General features: G+C 37.4%; 1 protein-coding gene across 11 annotated transcripts in view; it reads left to right on the top strand.

The window, feature by feature from the left end:
* The window catches only part of LOC139936758 (uncharacterized), a 204797-nt gene that overhangs the window by 168708 nt on the left and 8443 nt on the right, over positions 1-27646 (top strand). For 5 of the 11 annotated variants that reach the window (XM_071931687.1, XM_071931794.1, XM_071932223.1 and 2 more), the window contains 9 exons: positions 459-1094; positions 7939-8105; positions 17242-17404; positions 18079-18266; positions 18845-18995; positions 19652-19972; positions 20280-20480; positions 23970-24017; positions 26869-27351. In XM_071931687.1, the coding sequence (XP_071787788.1) occupies positions 459-1094; positions 7939-8105; positions 17242-17404; positions 18079-18266; positions 18845-18995; positions 19652-19972; positions 20280-20480; positions 23970-24017; positions 26869-27351 (2358 nt within the window). Of the gene's footprint in view, positions 1-458; positions 1095-7938; positions 8106-17241; positions 17405-18078; positions 18267-18844; positions 18996-19651; positions 19973-20279; positions 20481-21717; positions 21839-23969; positions 24018-26868; positions 27352-27646 lie in introns of those variants that run through there. The other 6 variants (XM_071931711.1, XM_071931883.1, XR_011786055.1 and 3 more) reach the window with 5 other exon arrangements.

Here is a 27646-nt window from a genome sequence, read left to right on the forward strand (position 1 = left end):
ACCAGCCCTGTCAGATTTACACTGCTGCCCCACCGGTCTGCGGCCAGTAGACCGTCGGGAAACAATGATAACTCATTTGTAATTTTGATTTCACACTTTTTTTCAAAGCTAACAGAAGTGTAGAGACAGTTTGACCAAAAGAATAAAAATATTAGTATTAATTTTAATTTGTTTTAAGGTTAATTAGTGTGTGTTTATACTGACTAGCTGCAGTTTGTTGAATAAGATGCAGTAATGGTATCACATTGTGTAGCAATACATAGTATCGGATTAGGGTTTTCTCCATAGGAAAAGGTTGCTTACCAAAAGGGAATGGGAAAAAAAGAAAAAAAGTTGTAATTCGTTTTGTGGTGCTCATGATACATTTAATTTGTTTTATGCGCGAAATAATTGGGGCTGTCGGAGCTGCACAAAAACTGTTTATTTAATATCAGTGCATTATTTTCTTGATTTTAAAGGGTACTTTGAAGTCAGTTGAGTTCCAAGAAACACACTACCTCTCATTGAACGATGCCGGTAAATCCCTCCTGAGAAACTCAGCCCGTCCAGCTGCCGAACAACTCAAATCAGAACTCACCAGCGTGCAGAAGAACTGGCACCAAGTCACCACCGGTCTGCGGAAGAACACTCAATATCTTGAAGGAATCATTGGTGAGTGGGAAGACAGCGATCAGCTGATGGACGAGATGCACTGTTGGTTGCGAACGAACCGTAAGGTCCTGAATGAACCTCTACCCCAGGATTACGAAGAGCTCCAAAAGGGATTAGAGAAATGTAAAGAGATTGAGAACTCGTTCGACACTACGAGTAGTAAGTTGGATAAACTCAGACAGCATGAGTGCGACCTTCAGCCGACTGTCAGTCCGGATGACATGGCTGTTCTGAGTGAGCGCATCGCGCTACTCACTAAACAGTGGGATGAGATCCACCATCAGACCCGGCAACGCCGTCGCCTAATTACAGACAGGCTTAGTGAGTGGTTAGTGTTCACGGAGAGATACAAGGAGTTTTGTGATTGGCTGACGCAGATGGAGGTGAAAATTGCACAGAATGGAGAGCACAGCATTGAAGATCTGCTGTTAAAGTTAACTGAGGTGAGCTGGATTTATATGTGTTTTTTAGTTTTAGTTTTAGAAGAAGATGTAATGTTTAATTATTTTTTTTACAGTCATTCAAATATTCTTGCCCTTTAGGAATATTTGTGTGAGGTGTTAATTGTATAGATGCTCATGTATGTTTGGGAGAATTTAAGAAGTTTTTATGTGAGACTTAGATCTTTCTGCTGGTCATTACAAGGGGCACCAAGGGGCATGGGGCCACTTGCCTCTGTGAGGTTTCAGGCCGGATACTTTTTTACAAGTTGCGACTTTGAAAGTATCAATTGTGACATATTGGATTTCAGGGTTTAGCCCTTGATTACACAATGATTTGTAGGGATTGTCGACTAGTTACTGAATATCATTTCTTGATTTGTGCTACTGAAAATCTTAGGCATTAAATTATTGTTTGAATACGAGAGAGCTTTGCCCAGTTCCCTCGTTCGGAAAACCATCTATACAAAAATATAAAAAGTTAAAATATGTATGTATTCATTCTCTTTGGATGTGTTTGAGGTGATTTTCTCGTATACGAAGAGGTTATCAAACTGACTAACAAATATCCATCCTCAAACTTCCAATTACTAAATTGTCATTCTGCTTTGATAAAATTCCACTATGCTGAACTATTTTCTCAGCCATGACTGGGTTGGGACCATTCATTGTCCAGTCGACAGTGGACTCAGTTTGTATTGTCAAGGTTCAGTTCACTGGTATGGGTGGTATTTGATATCCAATTTACCGTGGGCTTTACTGTAGATCTTGAAACTTTAAAATGGTGGAGGTTTAGCCAGGATTTAATAGAAAGGGCATCAAAGTTTGCTGGAAATTTAAACTCTGGGTTTCCAAATTGTTTACTTATAATACATTTACTTGAGTTTTGTGCACACTGACACTGTTCACATGAAATGTACTTCCCTCAATTCAGAGGGAAAAACTTAACAGAAAGAAATGATTCTAGTATAAACTTCATAATTAGTAAGCTTTCAGGCCAAAATTTGAAAAATAAGTGTGTTTTTTTAATAAATAGTCTCATAGTCAGAGCACCTATTCGGAGTTTCAACCATTAGTGTTCAATACAAATTGGCTCTGAAACGTTTCATCTTAACTATTTTTCTAGGGGGGTGGGGAAGGAAATTGCGTTTCAAACATTTTTTTTTTTAACTTCAGGGTAGAAAGGCTTAAACTACCTCTTATTGTTTTTTTTTATTTATCACTCGTTTTCTTTTTTGCAAACAGACATTTTAAAAGTTCTTTCAACCAGATTGATTTTTTCCCCCATTAATGATAGTAGTTATTTAAAAATTTATTTCCTTAATAAAAAAGAATAGACATTTTTATCTTTTAGGTGGATCTTTTAAAGGCAGTGGTAATTGTCAAAGACTAGCCTTCACAGTTGGTGATTCTCAACATATGCATAAAATAACAAACCTGTGAAAATTTGAGCTCAATCGATCATCGAACTTGCGAGATTATAATGAAAGAAAAAACACCCTTGCCACACGAAGTTGTGTGCGTTTAGATGGTTGATTTCGAGACCTCAAGTTCTAAATCTGAGGTCTCGAAATCAAATTTGTGGAAAATTACTTCTTTCTCGCCAACTATGTCACTTCAGAGGGAGCTGTTTCTGACAATATTTTATACTATCAACCTCTCCCCATTACTCGTCACCAAGAAAGGTTTTATGATAATAATTATTTTGAGTAATTACCAATAGTGTCCACTGCCTTCAAGAAGCAAAACAAAACATTTGATTGAAGGGGATTGTAAGCATGTCATTTTAGATAGAAATTAATCCATCCATCAAGATGCAATTTGGAGAGATGGCTCATTCACCCATGACATTTACAATTTTTTTACTTATCACTCATTACTTCTCAAGTACCACCCTCGGGGTCACTTTCAAATCCGTATTTGTTGCAACATAACACTCGCGTACCATTTTAATTCTCAAACCACACATTTCAGTGGAACAATAAGTGTCAGTGTTGGCTCAAGCAAGGCGTTACAAGTAATCAATAGTGAACACAAAATCTGGTTTGACCCTTTCACTTTCATTGTTATTTTTCTCAAATAGTGTTCTTTTGGAATACCGATCTGGTTGGTTTAGGCCTTTGTAGATGATTTATTTTGATTGTGTGTGTATGCACAAGGTCTTTTTACACTTAAAATTCTAGATGATTACAAAATAACTAAAATACGGGCAGTTTTTGCCACCAAGTCTCACTGGCTAGGATTTCTGTCGTGCTGCGTTTATGTGAGTAATTATTTACATGGGTTTCATCCTTTTTTCTCTATCCACTCTCCCCCCCCCCCCCACGCTTTAGGGGACTAGCTAAAAGTGTACAATTTTATTCCATTTTGTATTGTGATTTTTGTTTTAGTTCTTTAGACTTTGGAAGTTGGGTAACTTATTTAGTTGATTAATGTTATTTTTTGTTGGTGGCCAGAAAGTCAGAGTCTTTCTCGAAGGCTAAATTACAACACAACATGGACATGAATAGAAGTGAACAGCTAAACCAACATTCAAAACACTATATTTTGTATAAATGTTTGAGAAAGTGCAGTAAAAAAAAAAGTGTTAATGAAAGATGTTTGGCACTTCAGTAAAACAAACCCCTCTGCTGGGCAGCAAAGTTTAAAGCAGCAAAGTTAGATTCTAAGTGTTTGTCAACAAACCTTCAACTTGTGTCCCAATTCCTGTCGATAAATAGACTTTGGAATCTAAATACTTTATCTTCTCTTGGGTCTTCTTGATGGAGGGGTCGATAGAAATTCTCAACATGTTTACCCAAAAGGTACAACTTTATCAAATACAGTAAATAGAAATCTCCCAACACTCACATAACACCCATGCGTCTTTGACCATGCAGGGAGCGTGACTAGAGCTTTGTGCTGGCATTCCCTTTAGAGGCCAGTATAGCATCAATAGGAGATTGAATTTCCTGTGCATGTACTTAGTTCTGTTGCTGTTGCTGCCCGGGAGTGAGGTAACTGGCTTAGTAGTATGCATAGGTACACCACTTCAAGATGTACGCTAGGGCAGCCATTTTGAGTATTTTTGTCTTGGTGGAAGGGGTCGTTGATTAATTAAAGGAATGGAGTATACTTGTGGTGCGTTTGATTCAAGGAGTCATGTCTTGATAGGGTAAGTGTCTTAGATGATGCCAAGTGTTTGTAGTTCATTTCAGTAGGTGCGCAGTGTCTTCCACACAGTGAGTACAACCTGCAATAACCTGTGTGTAAACTCTGTGGAGAACATTGATTCTTCTTTGTTTATGTTTTGGTTTTTTACTGCGTTCTTCCAACCCTGCTAATTTTGTTTGCTAGAATCCTCTCAAAATCAAAGTCCAATAAGTTAAATCAAACTGTGGTGCAGGAAAATAACTGCAGTTCAAAGGCAAGTCAGTTTTTCCTTGGTAAAGTGCATCACGAGGGTAATGTAAATGTCTACTACATGTTTCGAAGGGCACTAAGGCAATTATGACTAGAGGGCATGAAGCCAAATTCCTCCATAGCCTCTGTGCAGTATCACGACTGAGATTTTGTACCAGTCACATATTTTCAATATTTTGATCAATAAACAGTTTGTTGCAAAAGTAGGGAAATAATTGTTTTAATCTGGAGAAAAGATGCAGTTTGTGAATGATAAACTGGATAAAGACTTTTTTTAACAAATATGACATACAAGAAGTAGAAAAGTAACTCCAGGATGATGTTTGTGTTCATCTTAATTTTTTAGGTAAACCACAAAACTGAAAAAATTCAGATATACATTTTTTAGATGACCCACCCAGCTGGCCTTGATTGAAGCAGAACCCGTATGTTTAGTAATTTTTTGCCTTGATCCCTAATTTATGTACCTGACCACTCTCTACCTATAAGCATGTGATGTATTAAAACTGCCATGCATCATTTCATAGAGAGTTGTTATGCTCATATAAACACAGACTGACTGCTGCAAACCAAATTACATATTCTGCCACAAATTTCCCACTCACTAACACGAGCTGACATATCTTTATTTGTGGAACCCCTGTGAAATAATGGCAATGGACTTTTGTTCGGGAGTTCAGGTCAAAACTTATCTCTCGCAGTTGAAGTTCTCTTGAAACTTTGCTTGGTTGTTGATTCAGTTTTACATTCAACAAAATGTGGGTTAACTGATGCCCTGCTTAAACGTTGACAATCTAAACAGTGGTGCGTGCGTGAGTATAGATGGTGATAAGTGCAGGATGGTATTAGGAATGAAGCAGTTTGTTTAAGGTATGTGAGTAAAACTGTGGAACATGTCGATGACCGAGAAGCATATTGCTGATTGTTTAGTCAGGGTACTAGATCTCAATGTTTTGAATATTTGTTATTATTAGGGCCTGGTTACTTGGTGTTAATGGCCTACAGGTCAGCGATGTTTTTGTTTTTTATTTGTTTAATTTTTTACATATGAATGTAACTGTAATCTTATTCGAAATAAATCCAAGAATTACCTTTCATTCTAACCTATTAAAGTTCAGTTGCATCACTTTCTATTACATCTCCAACTCCCTTTTAATTTGATGGAATGTTGAAATGAGATGTTGAAGATGATTTAAGACGATTGGGAGTAGGTAGTGGGTATTAGGTGGATTGTGGTCCTTTCTCTATGGGTGGACACACCACTGAGGGAGCTATTAAATAAGGGCCCCTACCTCTTGGTGGAGAGTCTAAAAGTCATTGCAATGTCATTTATGGTTTAAAGCAATGGACACTATTGGTTAATGTCAAAGACTAGCCTTCACAGTTGGTGTATCTCAACATATGCAAAACATAACAAACCTGTGAAAATTTGAGCTCAATCGGTCATCGAAGTTGCGAGATAATAATGAAAGAAAAATAACCCTTCTCACATGAAGTTGTGTGCATTTGGATGGTTGATTTTGAGACCTCAAGTTCTAAACTTGAGGTCTCAAAATCAAATTCGTGGAAAATTACATCTTTTTTCGAAAACTATGGCACTTCAGAGAGAGCCGTTTATCACAATGTTTTATACTATCAACCTCTCCCCATTACTTGTAACCAAGAAAGGTTTTATGATAATAATTATTTTCAGAAACTACCAATAGTGTCCACTGCCTTTAACCATGGTTTAACCTTGAAGAGATTTAATTCTATCAGGTTGTTTGGATTTGCTGTTATTTATTAACAATTTTGTGAAGATTGTTTGGAGTGATCGCTTATTTGATTAGTTTTTGTTGGATCTAAAAACAAAATTTTGAAAACCAATATTTATTGAGATGCTTTTAAAGGGAGTGTATACCTTTGGTTATTATTCAAAATATCAATTACCATAAAAACTTCCTTGGTTAGAAGCACTGCAGCTGTTGATTATACAATTTTGATAAACGATTCCCTTCTAAGGATTCAAAAACATTTCAATCTGAGAAATATATAGGATTTTAACAATCAAACAGTTCCAAAAACCACAAAGGTATACTTTATTTTTAAAGTAAGAAAGAGCAAGAAAAGTAGTCTGAATGAGATTAGGAAAAATCATTCTTCGGTCAATTTATACTTTAAAGGCAGTGGACACTATTGGTAATTACTCAAAATAATTTTTAACATTAAACCTTACTTGGTAAGGAGTAATGGGGAGAGGTTGATAGTATAAAACATTGTGAGAAACGGCTCCCTCTGAAGTGACGTAGTTTTCGAGAAAGAAGTAATTTTCCTTGAATTAAATTTTGAGACCTCTGATTTAGAATTTGAGGTCTCAAAATCAAGCATCCGAAAGCACACAACTTCGTGTGACAAGGTTGTTTTTTTCTTTCATTATTATCTAGCAACTTTGACAACCAATTGAGCTCGTGTGACAAGGTTGTTTTTTTCTTTCATTATTATCTAGCAACTTTGACAACCAATTGAGCTAAAATTTTCACAGGTTTGTTATTTTATGTACATGTTGAGATTGTGTCTTTAAGTAAGCATCATACCCATGTTTGACTATTTGTTGCTACAGACTCTGCCACCAAGTAATTTCCACATTCTTCTAATTATTGAAAAACAAAACAAACATCAATATTAGCATGATGACAAATGCAAGTTGACATTTGAAGTGGTATTAGGCTCCATACAATATTTCCTATCAACGATAGAGACTCGATATATTAAGTCCTTCATTGTGTAGCACTTCCCATTAATAATTTAAACTCTCTCATAATCTTGTATAAATTCTGGCGTAATGTCCTTCCGTTACAGCACCTTGTAGGTGAATGTATTGATTGAATATTACTTCCAGTATGGAGTCAAATCTCACTCAAGTATAATAAGATGGCTTGTGAAGTGCGTGCTTCTACACTGAACAACTTCTCTCATAGATTGGTTTTCAATTTGTAGCTGAATAGACTGCAAGTCTTGCGCTTATCAAAAACAAGAAAATACTTGAATGGAAAATTATTTTCTACAAAATGAAATTTTCCTTGTAAATTCAATTGATACAAACTCTTGAACAGAAAACTACCCATAGCAAATTGTAAAAAAAAAATATAACTTCAACTTTTATATAATACAAATACTTTGTTAAAATAAACATTAAAACAAATTGAAAACTTATTTTTTAGAAACCCCATTTGCAAATTCTGCCTGAATTTGTGTGACAATATTACACGTATGTTTAATGATAAATATTCTTTTAAGAAATTAAAATTGTTAACAAAATAACCGGTAACAGAGGTCAAATCGTATTCTCCGGTTTTCTTTGTAAGTTTGTTAAATTTATTTTACTTATATATTTCATATATGTATAGGGCAAAAAAAAAGCAATCGAATTAAAATTCAATGTCTGATTGTTTTTCTTAACCACCAGGCCTACCAAGAGGAGATAGACTCAGCCGAGTTGAGCAAGAACCAACTGTTGGAGTTTGGGAAGCGTCTGATTGTAGCTAGCAATGAAGCTAGAGCCAGTGATATCGAGTATAAGTTAGCCAAGTTGACTGACCGCTGGGATCATCTCATGGACCTTCACAGTGCCAGGTAAGTTTATTTTGTCCAGTTTCTCTTTTTTTTAAAATGGGGGAATTAAGCCCGGTTCATGCTGCCCGAAATGCAAATGCGAATGCGACGCCAATTTCAGCATCAACAATTCGGAAGAGTTGAGCTGTAACATTCGCTGTGAATACAGAGCTGTGACGTAAAAATTCACATCGCATTCGCAAGAATCATGATCGGACTTACGGGTTTACCCTTAACGTTTACAGTGACTAACTAGCGGGACCAGTGAGCTTATTGTTTTTTTAGTCTGCTAGTTTCTCCCACTAGTCAATATTTGAGAGAATTTTGACTGGTACGCCGGGTTAGCATTTGGCCAGCTGACAATTGCTAAGGGAGAACACTGGGAATATGACCATTCAATACTGATGAAAGATTTCATCTGTGGAGAATATTAAACCTGCCCAAAAAGTTATTCATGGCCTAATGTTTTGACTCTGATGGCAGAGTCTTTCTCTTTCTCTACTTATTGACACTCTGCATATCCATGGGGCTTCATCTTCATTTGTGGAAAATACCATTACCTGATTTTTGTGCAGTCAAACCCAGTAAAGTTTACGGGACTGCAAAGCCTTTTTGGCCTTGAGCATGCGGGATAGGTTTTTATTATTTCAACTTGGTAGTTGCCGTGTAAGGTAATAATGCACTGTAAGTTAATGAACTCAATAAAGTCTTTAACTTCCTAGCTAAGAAATCTCATTTATTTGAGATTAAAATGTCATTATGATCGCTGAGTACACAAGGTTTTCTACCTATCAAATTCAACATGAATAATACAGTGCCTGGGAATTACATAGTTCTTTGTGGAATTAACATTTTCTTAAGTGTAATGACTAGAAGTGTTCAGTTTTTGTTTTTTTTCAGTTTTATTGATTTATTTTACATTTGGAATATGCAATATTAAGATAAAAAACATAGCATTGTTTTTCTTAAAAAGGATAATTTGGGTGAACCTTCTGAATGACAAAATATTGTGAATGATCAATCGCCATAGTATCTAGTTTTTCCAAGAGGCTACTGTGAACATACCACACCGGAGGACAAGTTAAAAAAAATGTTTTAATGTTTTCCTTTTTGTAACTTAAATAATGTAACCTTAAACCCACGATGAGGAAGGTGCAGTGTCATGAATAGCGATCAGTAGTTTGCCAACATTACCATCGCTGTGTCATATCTTGAAATCTACATTGTCAGCTTGACAGGGCATATGTTGACATTTATTATACCCTGTGTAGAGACATCACATCTGACAGTCAAATCATAACCTCAGAAGATATCATCTTATAATCTGAACGATAGAGCAGTGAAATTCCAACCCGTTGGGTTCGTCCGTAGCTTCGACAGGATAAAACCTTGAGACCCTGCGGTGATACAGTATGCCGTTGAATATTGGATTCATTTTCAGCTTTATTAATTTCCAAGCAGGAGTTGTTAATACAGTATCTGGGAGAAGATTCCCCTTTGATGATCTCTACAGGGTGCTATTTTGTTTTCTGTTGGCTTGTTTTGTTTTGTTTTGTTTTGTTTTGTTTTGTTAAAAAATTCATTTGGAGTTGAATGAAGACAAATTTACTAGAGCAGGGTTTGAACCTGAGACCTCTGGATTATCATGTCCACACTCTACCAATTGAGAAAAAAACAAAAAAGGCGTTGCAAAGATTGCCCCAGGTATGCGAGTTTCAGTGTGAAAAGGTTCATTAGCTCAATATAGTTCAGGACGGTTCTTTTCAGAACTAAGTAGTGCCCTGAATTCTGAATTCAACTACTCTTCTGAATTCAACTCCTCTGCAGTAGAATAAAAAAGCAGTGTCCAAGTTACCAACATCTGAACAGCAAAGTAGATAAACACATGGTGTTACCGCAAACCAAATATATATCCTCTGCTTACCAGTTATCACGCTATTATGCCTTTTTCTTTGAATTGGGAAAAAAATAATGATGCCATATATCAACCGATGCCCTAATTATCTTCATTTGTTAATACGAAGTATGCAAACATGTATTAAAACTTGATGGACATTGAAATGTTCACACCACACACCAATCTTGGATGACTTCAACTGGCCCCATTTGTTTTGAGTTTTTCCTGTTTTCACGGCAAACGAGAAAGTATGGTTTCCCGGTGAAGCCATACATGGAAGAAACATCTGCAGTGACTACAAGTGTTCTTTGAGACTCTGTGTATGACTGTATAGCCAGCAGTTGCCTTCATTTTATTCAAAATATTTTTTTATTAAATTTTTTAAATTACCATGGTAACTTGCAAAAAATTAAAAAAAATAAAAAAATATAAAAAGTGTGAATAATTACTGGCTTCAAAATCTGATTTCTATTTATTTTTTTTCTATTTTTTTTTCTTAATATTTATAATAAAGCGTATAAATAAACAGTGATAATTGAATCAACAAGCTGATGTTTAAATTTTAATATAAATAATAGTATTGATACGAGGGTTGAAAATAAAAATCTCCAAAAATATTAGAAAATGATATAAGGCACAGGCTTCTTTAAGCCTCGGGTTTTTTTTTTCACGAATGCTCAGCAAAACATTCAGTCACATGATTTTGATCATCATGAATTGTGAATTGAAATAGCGTTTGATGAAACTTTTTCGGTGGGCAAATATTTTTATATGGCCTCAACATTATGACATATTTGTGTACCTTGTAGAAATGCCTAAAATACCAAACTTTTTGCATTTACAAGTGCAAATGACCAGTGGAGCCTTACGTGTTTCTAAGTTTTGGTCAAAGAAGAGGAGACTCTTTGCTTGGCGAATAAAACCACACAATTTTTGTCTTGGGACTGTTTACATCACGCACAGAGAGGTAAAGGATTTGCCACGATATTAGGGACACCTCGAAAACAGGACCTCCTACGATACATTGATGCCCTACCTTGCAATGCCTCAAAGCTCAATATAAACTATCATTTTTGGCCCTTTTTTTGTGGAGCTGAGACAAACTTATCTCTTGGTATTGAAAAATCAACTTGACTAGGTCTAGAATCTTTCAGAGAATTTTACTTATTTCATTCCTGAACAACTCTACATTACATGCACTTGTGAAACTGTCATATTGGAATTTAACAAAATATAACAAAATAAGTAAGTGTATGTGTGATTTTACGTGTAAGACGTGCCATTCCCATGGTAACCGAGATGTAAACAGACTCCCATAGTTTTGAATTGAGCCCAGGGTTTGTAAATAATCGGGGTCATGACCTGCTTGTGAGGTCACATCAACAGGTGTTAATCTGTCACATCTTGGAGGCAGGCTAGATTGGTATTGAGTGATGCTTTTGGCCCCCACTTGGCAATGAGACGGTGTGAAATGGAAGGTCCTCTTGTTGACTGAAGTTTTGCTGTGGGCCTACTTGACTGGGATACTGTGAAACAGAAGGTCTTGTTTGGGGGAATACCATGACACTCCATTCGTAAATCCATGTTTACAACAGAGATCTAGGCTTCTCTTAGCACACTTTCTTTGAATTCAGCTTGGCCACAAAAGTCGGTCTAGACTTCTTTGAACTGGCTATATAGCTAGGATTTCTGGTTTTTAGTTTCTACCGCCATGTGATTTGTATTTCGATATCAGGTTTTGCTTTGAAGTGAAGGAGTTTTTGACTTTCATGAAGACTTTTCACTCCATGCAGTTGCAAAGAGAAATTTGCAGCTAACGTTTTGCAAGAACTGAGCCCATCTCAAGCAAATGTTTTGTCTTGAATTTGTGACATCAAATGTCCCTTCACATTGACATTTGCGTGAAGTTTGAACTGCAGGATTAACCATCAAAAATATGTGTTTAACCATCACAAATATGTGATCGTTGCCAGATGGCATTGAATATCGTTGCCAGTTGGTGACATCAAATATCCTTTCACATTGGCATTATGAATAAGTTTGATTGGACTTTACTTTCACAAATACTGAACAGGTGGAAATTGTGTATAAAATATCTACCAATTTTTTTTTTTTTTTTTTTTGTTTGAATGGTTTTTTTTTGCAATTCATAAAAACCAGCAAACGTTCTTCAGAGTGGCATTTTGATGCAGTTTGAACTGGGCTTTACAATCACAAATACTGAACAGGTGGAAATTGTGTAAAAAATATCTACCCATTTTTGCTTTGTTTTGTTTGAGTGGGTTTTCTCGCAATTCAGAATTGTTTTATATACCAGCAAAAGTTAATACGCTGCTTGAAATCAGATACTTAAATGGGAATGTATTTTTTGGTAAGAGGAATATTTCAAAAATGGAAAAAAAATTAAAACGAGATGATAATAAAACTGGTTGAGGCAGTATAGGTAATAAAATTTAAGAGATTATCAAAAATTTATAGGGTCCATAGGACTGGTCAACTGACTTTTTTACCATGGTAACTTCCTAGCTACAACTACATGTACATGCCCATAAAGGAATGATTATTGGTGACGACTTTGGGGGTTGCGAAGATCATTTGTGAGTTACCATGCATTGTGCTGCTGCATGCATGGAGGAGGCTTGTTCCTCTGGTGTTCATTCACCTTTTGACCTGCTGCCAATATCTCAGGCCATTAACATCAACATCAAAACAATCCACTGCATAAATTGCTCAAGTCACCCAGGCTTAAAGTGAAGTTAAAAGAACCTAGTCCCATAGGGGTCTTGGTAGCCAGGGCAATCAGACAGCGTGGGGGCGAGGTTTTGCACAACGGACAAGTGTAATTTACTTGTATTTGTTTGTGATCATTGGATTGTTAACGACATTGTGTTTGAGGTATCGAGTGAAAACAAAACAGACTCTCTGTTCCTCATTACACAGCTGGTTGAACTATCTCTATGGTTGTAGCTATTCAGATGTATAAATCAAGGTTTTATTCAAGATGCTTTTAATAACGGCACAGTGGTTGAGCTTTTGACTCTCCTGCTGTGATTTTCCAAAATCTGGATTGGACATTTTCAGGCGAATAGAAGCATGGGTAGACACTCGTATCTGAAACTATTTTGGGAATTATTTGCAGTAGCAAGGTGGTTCTGATGATAGGATCAAGGAACAGATTTTTGCTCTCTATGATGGGATCATCTCTGCATGAAGTTTCTGGACTGTAACAGAGACTGTTTCAGAAGCGCCAACATCTTGAAAATGCATTGTGAAGTTATTTGCATTTTGGTGTGGTTTTCACCAGCGAAAGAAACTATTGTAACTCTTGCTGCTGGCTGGTTTTCAACCTTGTCTTCAGACTAATTGAGACTTTAGTTTCCCATGGTGTCCTTCCTGTGCATCTTAGAGACTGCAGCATTTGGAATCAAGGAATGTGTGGATCAATTACGCTTTGACAAGAGTTACACGCTTCAATGGTAATCATTCTATAGGTTCTTAGGATGCGAAGAAGATAACATGCCTATTAGTATTACCCACTGGCAATGAGAGAGTGGGAGGAGTCTGGAGGCAAACAAAAGACTGTTATGTAACAATGTCAATAAGAGCCTGTTGTTATCTGCCTATTATAAGCGCTTGAAAATGTTATGTACAATAGCTAACTACAATGACTACTGCTACTGAATAAACAACAGTGTATACTGTGAGAGTCTGTGAAGAACTCTTTGGTTATCCACCTCTTGTCATTATTGTCTGCAATATTCCACGGATTTGTTGTACTTTTAGCTGGAGCAGGAACGTGAAGCAAATGGAGATTGCAGTCAAGAGTGATTTGTCAGCAGGAAATCAGCAGCCAGAACACAGTGAAGTCTTATTTCTCAACGTGTAATTATTATTATTGTCCATGGATGATGGATCACCACTCTATTGGATGACTATATATTCATTACAACTCGCTGATAGAAGTACTGTATTTAATATGGAACACTGTGACTTCTGTGTTGTTGAGTAGGGAAGAGCATTGAATGGTTCAGATGAGTTTTGACGGAGCATGAAGACGTCACAGTATACTGCTGAGAGATGATATGCCATCATTTTACTATACATCCTACATGTGTTATCTGACCAATCATATCTCAATGTCGGCATCAGTGTTGATTAACACCATCATCTTACCAAGGTAAAAAATAGTAATACTAAAAGTCAATGTCTCTTTTAGCGAATATTGTAACCCTCCAACATCCCGACGGTCGTAGAGGATGGAGGGAGGGTTACGATCATCGCAACTATGTCTCTTTCTGATGTACCTGGGTTATAGTTCTTACTCGTAGTTTATTCCCTGTTGTCATTTTTAGCCTTTGAGGAAGACTGATTTGCTAACTTTGAAATGTCAGGCTATTAACTATTTTTTTTGCTAACAAAAAGAAAACTGTAAGGTTCATTTTGTACCTCGGGTCGGCGGTTGTGTAATGAGAAAATTCCAAAACTTCACCAAGACATCAAAATCGGCACATCGGCGAAGGAGCTTATGTGACGATCAATATTTTGTTGGATTGGCCAGATGGAATTTTGTTGACCTGCACTATTGGATTTAAAATTTCCCTGCAATTTTTTTAAAGAAATCTAAATAATTTGTAAGCTCATCCAATTGATTTAATGTTTTTAAAAGATTTTTACATGTTTTGTTTTCTCCATTGATCTATGAGATTTTGTTTTTCTAAGTCTGTTTGTTGTACAACTTACAAAACCTTAAGAAACAATTTTTTTTAATGATTGTGTAAAACCTTAAGAAACAATTTTTTTTAATGGTTGTGTCTTTATTAAAAGTCAAAGTTTTCTCTTGCTTTTCGGGCAAGAGTTTTTTTTTCACTCTGCAAATTAGTTTGCTGTGGCAATGGAGAGAACCCTCCTTGATCCCATTTTGGGAGACGATTCTCACAGAAAACTTGGCGATATCAAGGCTTTCTGGTGGCTTTCAAACAGATTACCCACACAGAGACAGTATGCCACTGACCACACAGAAGGGCCGTTTGCATTTTGTTCCCAAAGTCTAAATGAGGAAGGAAGTTATTAAGATGTGCCGTGGGTAGATTGAGCTTATCTTTTGATTTAACAGGAAATAAGCCTCAAAGCACTATGATTTGTTGAGAGTTGTTGTCCCTTTTTTAAAAATTCAAAACGTTTGTCGTTCAGACCCTGTCCTTTCAAGGGAGGTTGATTATGTTTGTTACACAGTTGTTTCCTTCTGGTGTTATGGATCTGAGACTTTTTATTTACATCGTACATGATTTGTACAGTATTGTATGGAGGCATACCTTTTCAGTTGTAACTTTCTTGATTGCATTTGTGGTGACGATGTCGAGTTTGCCAGAGAGTTTCCCTCCAGGTAATGTGTTGAGCAAATTGAATTTGCCATAGGGTTTGTCTCTCCTGGGATAAAGCAACAGTGGTTGAGGATTTGTAGCAGTAATGGACAAAGACATCTGTTTGTGTGTTTTGTGTGGGATTTGTGGTAAATTGAAAATTGCCTTTCCTTTAAATAAACTGTTGTTTTCTCATAAAATAATCATTAATTTCTAATTGGATTGTGTGAAATTTATCTAGTTTGTTTCCCTTTTGGTTATAATTATTAAATATATTTACGTGAGGAAATATTGACATTTTAAAAAGTCTAAAACATGAAGTGGTTGAACTGAAAATGAGCATATCATTGAGCATAATTTTGTTTTGGATTATAGTTGGTTGGAGTGATTGATTTTGGTTTCTTGTTTTGGGGTTAAATTTCCAAATTGTTGTGCTCTCAATGTGTAGGTTTGCAGCGGATAGTGTCTGGGACAATTTCTAATAAACAGCTTGTTGGCCTGGCTACCCTCTTTATTTTAGACTATGGACCTCCCTAATTACAATTTTAGAAAGTTTCCGTGCATCACCACAAAATATATAACTACAGGTTTAGACACGATGTAGATTATTACTCTCTCCCTTTGGTGATTGCTTTACCTACATTGTAAATTCAAACATTTAAAAGCTCAAGGAATTTTTTTCGCAAATCCATAGTAAACAAAACTTCCTGAGAATTCACACGCCTGCGGTTAATTTAAACTGAGCAGGCTGATCAGACTGATGATTTTATGCTCCAGCCACCTAAACAAATTTGTTGGCTATAATGTCTGTAAGTAATGCAGTCTCAAGACTCCCAAGTCTTCATGTCCACACCACACCACCATGCATCATGTATGAATTGGTACCTACTGTACTCTGAATGTTGATTCTGTGGTTTATGCGCAATGGACATTATTACAGCATCAGCACTGTGTAACCATAGGAGTTCTTTCAAGCCTTTCTGCCACTGCCTATTCATCGAACCTGGGTATAAAAAGCTCTAGGGTTATTTACCTCCAGAGAGAGTAGGCACATCATTCATACAAGTTGCCAATGGCCGAACAGAACCCACCATCTGTTGGATATGTAGGCTTGCTGGCTAAATGGGAGAGAGGAGACTTAGCTCATATTCAGGCCAATCATATTGTTGCGCATTGGAAAAGTAGATCAGGCTCATGTAAAACAACAAAATGTACATTGAGGTTTGTCCTGTGGGGGCATCCACTCCTGCTGCCTTCGTCAAACCTAGGTAGCAATTCTGCAGCAGCAAATATTCTAACCATGGCATTTTACATATGATAAATACTCGCTAGGCTGACTTGAAGGGTTTGAGTAGAAGTTCTGTGATAAGCAATAAAGGAAAAGTAAATCAGTGTCCTTCTCAAGAGCTTAAATTAATTTCCTCTATTAATCAACAAACCCACCAGAGAAAGGACTAAAAATAATTAATTTAAAGTTCAGTAAATTTATTTTACAATGAAGCAAGAAAATCTTCTTGATGTTAGGGATTTTTGTACATGTTATTTTGGGACTTATTTGTTTTGACAGTGACAATTAAAACAAGCAGCAAATTTCAGATACAATTCTTTGTTTTTAACAGTATTGCAGGAGGAACAATTTGTCTGGAAGATTTCAGAATTCTGAAATGAGCTACAGTTTTGTTATCAGTGAGCTTAGACTATTTCAGATTGTAGGTGTTTCTAATCGTGGCTCACAACACCTTGTTTTTGTCCGTTTTTTTCTTCTTTTTCTTCCTATTCTTCTTACACCAGGTTCCAATCCCCCCTCTCCTGTCCCCCCCCCCCCAAAAAAAAAACAAGAATGTTCCCCTGCCTGATTAAATATTTACTCTATTTTCACTGCCTTCTTTCTCTTCCACAGAGTGCGGAAACTCCAGGGCACCTTGACCGCTGTGCAGGAGTTAGATCAGAACATGGGCAATCTCCGCCATTGGTTGACACAGACGGAGAAACAGCTGAGTACACCAATCATGTATGAGACGTGTGATGTCATCGAGATTCAAGCAAAACTCCAGACCCAACAGGTATGTAACTGACCTAGTGTCAAGATTCAGTCCCCGATTTCATAGAGATGCTTAGACTGCAAATATTGCTTACAGTTTTCTGCTAGTAAAAAATGAGCAGGATACCAGTCACAGCTTTTACATATGGAATGGTATTTTGGCTGGTTTACCATATTCTGGTAAGCATTGTTTTGTTGTGCTTAGCTACGTTTGTGTTTTAGCAGCTCTATAAAATTGTGCCCATAGGGAGTGAATTGTTGTATATAGATGTGGAGGAATTAGTTAAGTCGTCCAGGGTAACGCAAAGCAAAATGCTGCTCATAATGTATTGGTTGCTTCTCAAAAATCATCATTTGCAATCGGTGTGTACAAAACTAACGTTGAGCAAGGCTCACCATCAACACTAGTCTGGCGAAATTTGTCTTGTCAAAACTTATGTGGGCTAATCTACTGCTGAACTTTTCCTTTGGGCTACTATAAAACGGTATTTACGATGCCCAGTATCATTTTATGTGCTGTAAGCGCAGAAGTCTGCGGGAAGTAGCCATGAAGCCGTCACCTTTGTTTTCTGATGTAGTGCCATACAAACAATTTTAAAAAGTGTGCAGGTCAATATCTGGGTTCTTTCTCTACAAGTAGAGTAAGAATGTTCTTCCAACTAAAGTCGTATGTCTTGAATTGTTTCTTTTCCACAGGAGATCCAGAAAGACATTGAGCGCCACAGTAGCGGAGTAGCCTCAGTGCTCAACCTTTGTGAGATGTTACTCCATGACACAGACGCCTGCTCCTCAGATGCTGAGAACGAAGCTATACAGACCGCGACCAGAACGTTAGATCAAAGATGGAGGGCCATATGCTCCTCGGCGCTTGAGAGGAAAATGAAGTAAGTGTGTGTCTCATATAAGTGTGAAGACTTATGGGGTATGATGACATTTTTACATTTAATACTGCTGTGCTTTAAAGACACTGGATGCTATCTCAGTGCAAAGTAACACTTGAAGGGTTATCAGATGAAGTTTGCGGCAGCACCATGTGTAAACCTCTTTTGAGTGCTGGTTCTAAAAGTAACAGGTGTTAAATACTCAATACAACTCCTGAAGTTGGACTCGGGGAAAGTGCTTCACCACATCGGTGTATGGGGGTATTCTTTATACCCCGATGCAAATTCAATATCATTGCAGTTCCCGCTGCCAAAACATAGGATTGGAACTGCCTGTAGCTACCGGGTATTCTCAGTTGTCTAGTTGGTAAGATACTGCTCTAGAATTGCCTAAGTCGTGGGTTCGAATCCCACCCGAGTTATACATGTATGCCTGTGATATTTTTTCAGAGGACTCGGGAAAGTAGTGAGTATACAGTGCTTAAACACATCGATGTATGGGTAAAAAACCAAAATTAAAATTTTAAAGTGTTTTGTAGTCTATTATCTTATCGCTGATTACTTGACCATTCCACGACTAGGATTGAAGAGACGTGGAGGTTATGGCAGAAGTTCATTGATGATTACACACGCTTCGATGAATGGTTGACGAGCAGTGAACGCATTGCAGCTAATCCACACACAACCAGTGCACCATTTGCTGTCATCAAAGAAGAAATCAAGAAGTTTGAGGTAAGTATTTTTGTGATTCATCCTTCATTTTGATATTTCATTACAAAGCTTTAAACATATGGAAAATGGCAGCTGGATTGTTGGCTGTCTGAAAACGTACTTAATTTGTATAAATTATGTAACATAATTACAAACAAAGGAGCCACAGAACCTTGACTTCTTGCAGGTACTATTTGTACACAACCCAATTGAAAACCACATAACATATTGCAATTAATTTGTGTGCTTGGGTTGTGTAGAGATATAACCTGTGAAACCTCATGTAACATCTTGCCTTTCTGGAAACACCTTGCAATGTACAAGGCCAGTTTTTTTGTACACAAAGGTTTCCTGGTTATTAGGATTTTTATTGGCAACCTCATGTTAATCACTCACAAAGTTCGAGTTTAAGTTTAACTTTAAAACTAGCCCTTCATTAAACCTGATTGATTCTGCGAAATTGGAATCAATCAAACAAAATCTATATGGTTGGGAAGTGTCCTTTCAGAAAGAGACAAATTTGATTTATTCTTTTTTTATTTATTTCTTGATGGGGTTACATGCTGAGTTGATGACTTTTTGCCATAGTATAACTGACTAACAAATAAAGTGCTAATAACTTGTACAATCTTAGTCATCAACTTTATCAACAAGAATTTTTCATTGCGTTAATCCAGGGATTCCAACGTAAAGTCCACGAGAACCTGACCCAGCTTGAGATCATCAACAAGCAGTACCGCCGCCTGGCTCGAGAGGGTCGCACAGACAACGCCTGCCAGCTCAAGTCCATGGTCCATGAGGCCAACAGCCGATGGGACGAACTTGCTCGACGATGCACCGCCATCTTGAGAAGGCTCAAGTACACACTGGGACAGAAGGAAGAGTTTGACGCTTGTAAAGAGAGTATGTTGGTGTGGTTGACTGAGATGGACCTGCAGCTCACTAACGTGGAGCACTTCTCAGAATCGGACATATCTGTCAAAATTAAACAGATGATGGTAATAAGTGTTTTTTGTGTTGGTGTAATCTTCTTGTTTTCAGGCCTGAAAATTCATATTGGAGAGGGAAAGGCTATTCGATCCTTTTATAAAGGGCTCTTAAATTTGAAAATCTTTAAGTCTTTGTTAAAGTTTTTTAAGGGGCACCAAGGCGAAGACCAGGCAAAGAAGGCCATTGTTTTCAGAGCCATGGTGCAAGTCCAGGCCTGTGTTTTCTTTTTTGAATGTAAAATTCCTCTCGAATCCTGACCAAATTTTGGTAATGAATGAATGTTTTTACGAAGACAAATCACACTCAATCCTACAGGCATTCCAACGTGAGATTGAACTCAACCATTCACGGCTAGAAGAGATCTCCGAGCACGCTCAGATCTTAATGCAACGTTCAGACCCGTTGGACAGTGTGATTATACAGACAGAGATGGACGAGTTACATCGCTACTCAATGGAGGTGTTCGATCAGGTCGGACGCTTCCAGCGCAAACTGGAGAGATTATCTATAGCCCAGGTTGGTATCTTATGCTGTCACACCAATACTCTCATTCACATCCAAAAACCTTTGTAGTGCAACAATTATATAGAGTGAATCTTACAACTTGAAAACCAAACATATGCGATTGGTTTATTGAGTCACTTGTTTTGAGTGAACATCCAGGGCACAATTTCTTGAAGCTGTTAAGCAGACAAATATTGCTTATAGTGGGGCACCAGTTGCAGCATTGTAAATGTGATGGAACTTTTGCTGGTAGCCAGTTTGTGTTAAGCAAGATTTTGGCTGTGCTTAGGGAGTTTTTTGCTCACAGGCTTTTTGAAAATGGTTCTGCTAACTGTATGTGAAAAATTTGTGCTTACAAAAGCAGAACAACCCGTGCTTAATGTAACCATATTTCACAGGTTAGCAAGTTTTTCTTCTGCATGTGTGTAATTCACACTTGCATACACATTTGTGCTTATCCTGCTAGTGAAAAATGGTGGCTGTGAGTACAGAATTCTTCGGTAAGCAAAGCCATGACATTAGACACAGGAGTGTCTAAGACAGATAAGATTTGAAATTGCTTAGTTGTTGCTCCTCCACGCTGGTTTGTGTTTCAGTTGGTAGATACATCCTACATTCGCAACCAATTTATTACCATTATTTGCCTCATCCGAAATTTGTGCAGTGTATGCAAAGCTTATCATAGTTTTGATCATGTACAGAGTTTTATTGGGTCCAGAATATCTACTGATTTATGCCAATAATTGCGTTGAAGATTATTTCGGTAGGGCCTTAAAGCAACTGCTGATTCTTGTGTTAATGCGTTAATATCTTGCAAGCAGTAAACAAAAAGTTTGCCAGATTTTTTTTTCAGAAGATATTTAATATCAGATTTATTTTTACCAGAGATTTAACTGAAGCATCTTGGAAACTTTGTTCTTCTTTGTTTGTGCTGTCTTTTACTAACTTGTCACTTTTTATACTTGAAAAAAATGTATACATAGAAAACAGCACTCATTACTGGTAGATTTAGTGGAACATGTAGGCTCTGAAATGTTTTCATTACCTTTTGTCAGATTCAATAACTTAACTTTTGAGAAAATAACATCACAGTAGCATGTTTAAATACCGGCACGACTCATCGCACAATCTGAATGATGCACTTGAAGTTACTCTATAACAAAATATATGTTTCTCAAATCTGTGATCGTTGCACTCTCACTCTGTCAAACTAACCCAAAACATTTATCATCTTCTAAACATTCTACAGGAATTTTATCGTTAGTCCTCTGAAAGTTAGCAGATATAGAGTAAATGTTGTTCAACTTAAACTTGGAATCAGTTATTAATCAGCAAACCAGTATAGAGTAGGGAAAGATTCTCCCCCCAAGGTATGAAAGGACCATTCAGTAGCTGCAGTTGCGTGTGGCTTTTTCATTTGAACCAGTTCATCTGTTCATTTTCACAAGCTATTCCAAACACCAGAGCTGCCTACATTGTTACTAACTGGTTTGAACACACCCTGCTTTTAGTTAGCGTTCAAACTTTGCCTGTTTGAAGTAGGTTTATGTTCATCAGACTTTTGGATTTGTTTTTGTTCCTTTCACAAGGAGCAAATTTGGAGATTTTTGTTCAGTGTTCTCATTCATACTGTAATCATCATATTGCTTCTGCACTAACATGTACTTGAGGTACCCAGATATCATGTTTACATGACATGTGTCTACTGTTTTTTATTAAGCTACAGCTACGGCTAGATTCAAGCGTCTGGCTATTCTTCAACACTGGCAGACACACTTATCTAGCCGTAGCTGTAGCCGAAGTCCCTGTTTCGGAATGGCAAAGTTAGTGCCTTAAGATTAGTTCCAGCTTCATCTGCTTATTATTCATGCCTTTTCTTTGTAAAGGACAGTGCTCTCCCTTAACTGTGGTCCACCGGCCCAGAGCTAGTTGTTTCATTTTATGCCTCATGGATAAAATCACAACTGTTGTAGCCAAAGTGGCTTCTAGAGAATTTTGACTGGTCTTCAATGACGTCCAGTCAAAATTCTGTCCAAATGGTCCGGCTGGCTAATTCAGTATTGTAAAGGCTCCCTAATATGAACCATAAGCAGATTGACTTGTGTCATGGCATGCTTACTGGGCCCAAATTCTTAAAGTTTGTAAGCACAAAAACTTGCAGAAATATATTGCTTAACAGAAACAGGTTACCAGCCAAACTTACATTAAGTTAACATTCTTGTGACTGGTCCCCCACTTAATTTTTGCTTAGCAAAGAAATTTGACTAGCAGTATTGAAATTAACCCATGCACGGTCCAGCTGGCTTTGACTGACTGGTCACTGAAAAGTTGAGGGCAAACTCTAGAGGGCAGTATTCATCCTAATAGTGATCACAGCTTTATTTACATCTTTAGTCCTGTAGCATTTTTCAAAGACTCTAAATCTCTTAGGAAAACAAGATAAGTTTTTGTGCAGTGGAATGTCGAACAGTCTTTAAATATATGTCATGTCTGTCCTTGTTATCATCTTCTGTATGCTTAGTGCCTGTAATAAGAATCTACTTTGACTTTAACTACTTTTCCTTTGTCATTGAAGAAAATTTTACACCATGAAAAATCTCTTGTTATTGGTCTGACCTTTTCACACTACAACATACCAATCCAGCGTTGACCTGTGTAACCTTCATCTACCCTCTCTGCTGGGTTTGGGGTTGGGGTTTTGGGCTTGTGTAGAGAGTTACACTTGAACGGAAAAGCTTGTGTGAATGCAGTTTGCAAGCCGAGCAGGTTTTAACAGTGTTGAAATGTTATGAAGTTAACTGGGAGTGGAACCACATTTTGCACGAATCAGAAGCTTGCGGTACAGTTTTTATAGTTAAAAATGCAGCAGGGTGCTGAGCCGTGACTGTATACTGGATGGTCAGTTGCTCTGGCCGGGTACCCGGAAATATCTTTTCTGAACAAGGTGAAAAGTCAAGATAAAATGAATGCTTAACAGACACTGGACACTATATCGGTAATTGTCAAAGACCAGTCTTCTCACTTGGTGTATCTCAACATATGCATAAAATAACAAACCTGTGAAAATTGAGCTCAATTGGTCGTTGAAGTTGCGAGATAATTATGAAAGAAAAAACACCCTTGTCACACGAAGTTGTGTGCTTTCAGATGCTTGATTTTCGAGACCTCAGAATCTAATTCTAAGGTCTGGAAATCAAATTCGTGGAAAATTACGTCTTTCTTCGAAAACTACGTCACTTCAGAGGGATTCTTTTCTCACAATGTTTTATACTATCAACCACTCTTCATTACTTGTTACCAATTAAGGTTTTATGCTAACAATTATTTTTAGTAATTACCAATATTGTCCACTGCCTTTGAAGTATAAACTGACCGAAGAATGATTTTTCCTTATCTCATTCAGACTACCTTTCTTTCTCTGGGTGACGTCTTCCCTGAATTTGCTCTTTTCTTTTTTCTAAACTTTCCTTCTGATTTGCTTTTATATCTTCATCCAAAAAGGGATCTGATTCTTCCTGTATCCCATTTGAATACCTCACTATTCCTAAGGTGAGTTCAAAGTTCAAAGGTCGCAGTGGTACTGACCTCATCGCTTCTGTATGGAACGTAATGCAGCTGACACTTTTTGTTCATGCATCGCTTCAATGTATAATTGTAACTGTGGAGTAATAATGTGAATAGCAGATGTCTTTAAAAAACTTGTCATCTTTCTTTTGTGTTTTTTATTTTCTAATTTGTTTCAAGGATGTGAATTAATGCCGGTGGCAGTGGTGGTGGGCATTGATAATAAAGTGTCAAATGATTAGGTTGTGTTATTATTATCGTTAAAAAAACACATAAACAATTTCTACTACTTGTGAAATATATCAGCAGAAGTGGCCATATCTATTTTGAACAAAATTTTAAACCATGAACAGAAACCCCAAATAAACATTGCCCTATTTTCCAACTTCTCCCAGTTCTCAAAAAGTTGCATCATTGAGGCAAATTTTTTGGCTCCATTTTCAAAAAGATTGACCATGAACATTCCTTGATCTTTCTGCTCACATGGGAAATTGGATATTTGTGTCATAATTCCCACATAAATTCAATAGTAGTTGTGCCCCTTTAAAAATCAGACGGTGCAATCTCCATAAAGTGTATGATTCAATGGTCTCTCCAGGCCTGTATGCTTCTTTTTTGAAAGGGCAAGGGCACCAAGACATTTTCTCTACATTTTCTCCTTGGTAAAGGGCACCCTATGAGGAAATCACAAACTTCTACTAGAGCATTGCAAGGGCACCGAGGGAACAATTGCCTATGTTTAGTCAGGCCTGCTCTTCCATTGAGCTGGGTACAAATCATGCCTGCAAGAAGTCCAGGCTCTGTGGCTCTGTGGTAAACATGTGATGTCCCAGGTTACATGGTATATTTACAGGAATGTATCTCTGGTCCTTGCTCTATACAAGGGTGTTGTTGGAATAACCATAACAATGCCCTGGTTTTAGTTCATGACTCCATCCTCATAAACATTGAGGTTGACATACAATTCAGCTCAGTCTTTCAATTATTCACGGTTGACTGCCTGCCTGATTGCATTCCTTTCCTCACAATAGAGCATGTGGGCAGTCTCTATTGTACTCTTGATTTACAAACCAGGCTATGAAGTCAGTCAAGGGTATTGTTTGTGGGCAATCAGTGTTTATTTCAGTCTCCTGTTTGTTGTTGTTGTTAGCAAGTTGAAACATGTTGCATTATTTTATGAGCCATGGTTCCTACCAGTGATGCTGTAAATGTTGACGAGTGTGGATGTGTTTTTCAGTTTGTTTATGGAGGAATATTTGGAAATGAATTTTCAGTTGGGAGTTAATTTTGGAAGTGGATTAACCATGGTCAAGAAGAGATTATCAGCGAGAGAGATCACTTACCCCTATTGGGTTTTAGAACCACTGGATGTTGTAAGTTGTAATTAATTAGCCATTGACATTCATTACTGAACTAATGGAAGGACCATACTAAACCATTGGTGCCTTTGGTTTAACAGTGTATCTTTTTTACTTAGTAGACCTACATGTAAGAAGTGTTTGTGGATATTTTGTTGTTGCTGTTCATGTTGATAGTAAGGTGAAGTGGTTACCAGGTAGCAAGATGTATGATTCTACAGAAGAGCTTTCTGATCAGTCCCAGTGGTGAGACAAACCATACTAATTCCCAGTACTGATCACAACCCCCCTCTTCATAGAGATTCATACATAGTTGTCACTTGTGAACCATTTCCTTACAGCTTTGTTGTGCAACTTGCAAAACTTTGAGTTTGACTTAAAGGTAGTAGGGTCATACTCATTGGCTTTTGTCATCATAATGGCAATGCTGATAGGCCAAATTATGGGGAAAGATACAACAAATTTCTGGCAGTAGCATTCACAAAGTCAAACAGACACCACAGAAATCTCTAAAACTCACCTTGAGAAAGTTTTCAAGATTTCAATTCGTTGACATAATTTTACTGATTTCTAATCAACGGGGACATTTCAGATGAACTCAGATTGTTCACTTCCATACCATCCTTATTAAACAAGGAGGCTTTCAGATAGAATTTGCAATTTTTTGTTTCAGTGTCATACCAAAGTGACCCTACCTTTAAGTTGTAATAGCAGACCTAACATGTTTTGTGTTGATGTTGACATGACAGTGCAAATGTCATGTTAAAGTTTTGTTTATTTCTTTCTGCACAACCAATTGTAATTTGTTATTTGTGTCGACAGTTGTTGTTGAGTTGATGTTATTGAACCTGGTTTATTTTGTTTCATAAGATGTATTTTTGTAATTAATTTGTAACCCTCTCAGCGTAAGACTAAACCGTTTAGCTGCACGCAGTTCATCCACTACACAGATCCCTATGCTATGCTCACTCACTAATAGTTCTGCAGTGCTTCTTATCTATTTTGTTATCACTGTAATATTGTGTTATTGTAACAATTGTTTTTTTTATAGAAAGTTACTGCATGTTTCCCTTTTATTTGTGTTTGAAGAGTCTTTTCAAAGTTTGATAGTTATCATTTATGCTAATGTAAATGTTACTACAGATTGAAATGTTTTGACTGTTTCTTGCTTTAAACTTGAGACAGACCACTGTTTGTTCCATTGACTGGAACATTTTCGAGCTGCGATGGTAGTCATGTTGAAAATATTGTTAAAGGAATGTTTTTTAGCTGTTATTTTTGTTTTTGTTTAAATTGGTTAGTTTTATGAATATAAAGAAGTAGTGAAAAGATGTGCTTTCTTTTTTAAGCAGTATTCCTCTCTCTAACTGTTTTCTTGAACATTTGGTTTGAAATGTTAGTCTTTTATTTTCTAAATACTATAAAGAGGTCTTGTCAGAAACGGTTGTTTTGACGGATTCATTTTTCTCATTCTGAAGCAGCAATATGACACGGCAAGCACGGGGTCTGAAGAAGACAGCGAAGACCTCAGTTCAAGAGATATCAGTCCCGACCGAGACTCCCCATCCCATCTGAGCTCCCAACGATCCCTCACAAGCAACAACAGCGCCCTCTCTGGCCACTCTCGATCCAGCCGTGCCAGTCGGAGGGAACCAAACTCATCAGGGAGATCGCGAGACACCTCTAGATCATTATCCCCGTCGCCAGCTCATGAGAACTATGCCTCCGGTAGAATCACCCCAGCCAGTGCGGTATCCCTTGACTGGGACATGTATGTATCGAACAATACCCAGCAGTATGCTGAGCCTCCGGCGGGGGAGGAGGCGGGGCGGTTTAAGGTGGAGAATCAACATGTGCAGCAAGCTCTTGAGGATTGTATGATGAAAGTAGAGGCCACTGAGAATGCTGTCAGGTGTCGGACACCGACAGGACCAGAGATTGAGGAAGAGAAAGAAGGATATGTGAGTTACAGCTAATGACAAAATATTGTTTGTTTTTTTGGTGTTTTTTTTTAAAAAAACCCAGCCCTCCTTTGGCCAATTTCATTAAGATGCTTAAGCAAAAAGTATTGCCAAGCAATTTGCTGCTAATCAAAAATGAGCATGATGAGTCACAAATTGTACAGATGACATGGTATTTTGGCTGGTAACCTTAGTCGTAGCACAATTTTGTTGTACTTATACCTCTTCTCAAGGCACCTTCGACTGGAGATAACCTTTATTGGAAAAGATAGGCTTGATAGTTATGGCAAAGGAA

Source organism: Asterias amurensis, chromosome 1 (genome assembly GCF_032118995.1).
Source record: "Asterias amurensis chromosome 1, ASM3211899v1".
In the NCBI taxonomy this organism is placed as follows: Eukaryota; Metazoa; Echinodermata; class Asteroidea; order Forcipulatida; family Asteriidae; genus Asterias; species Asterias amurensis.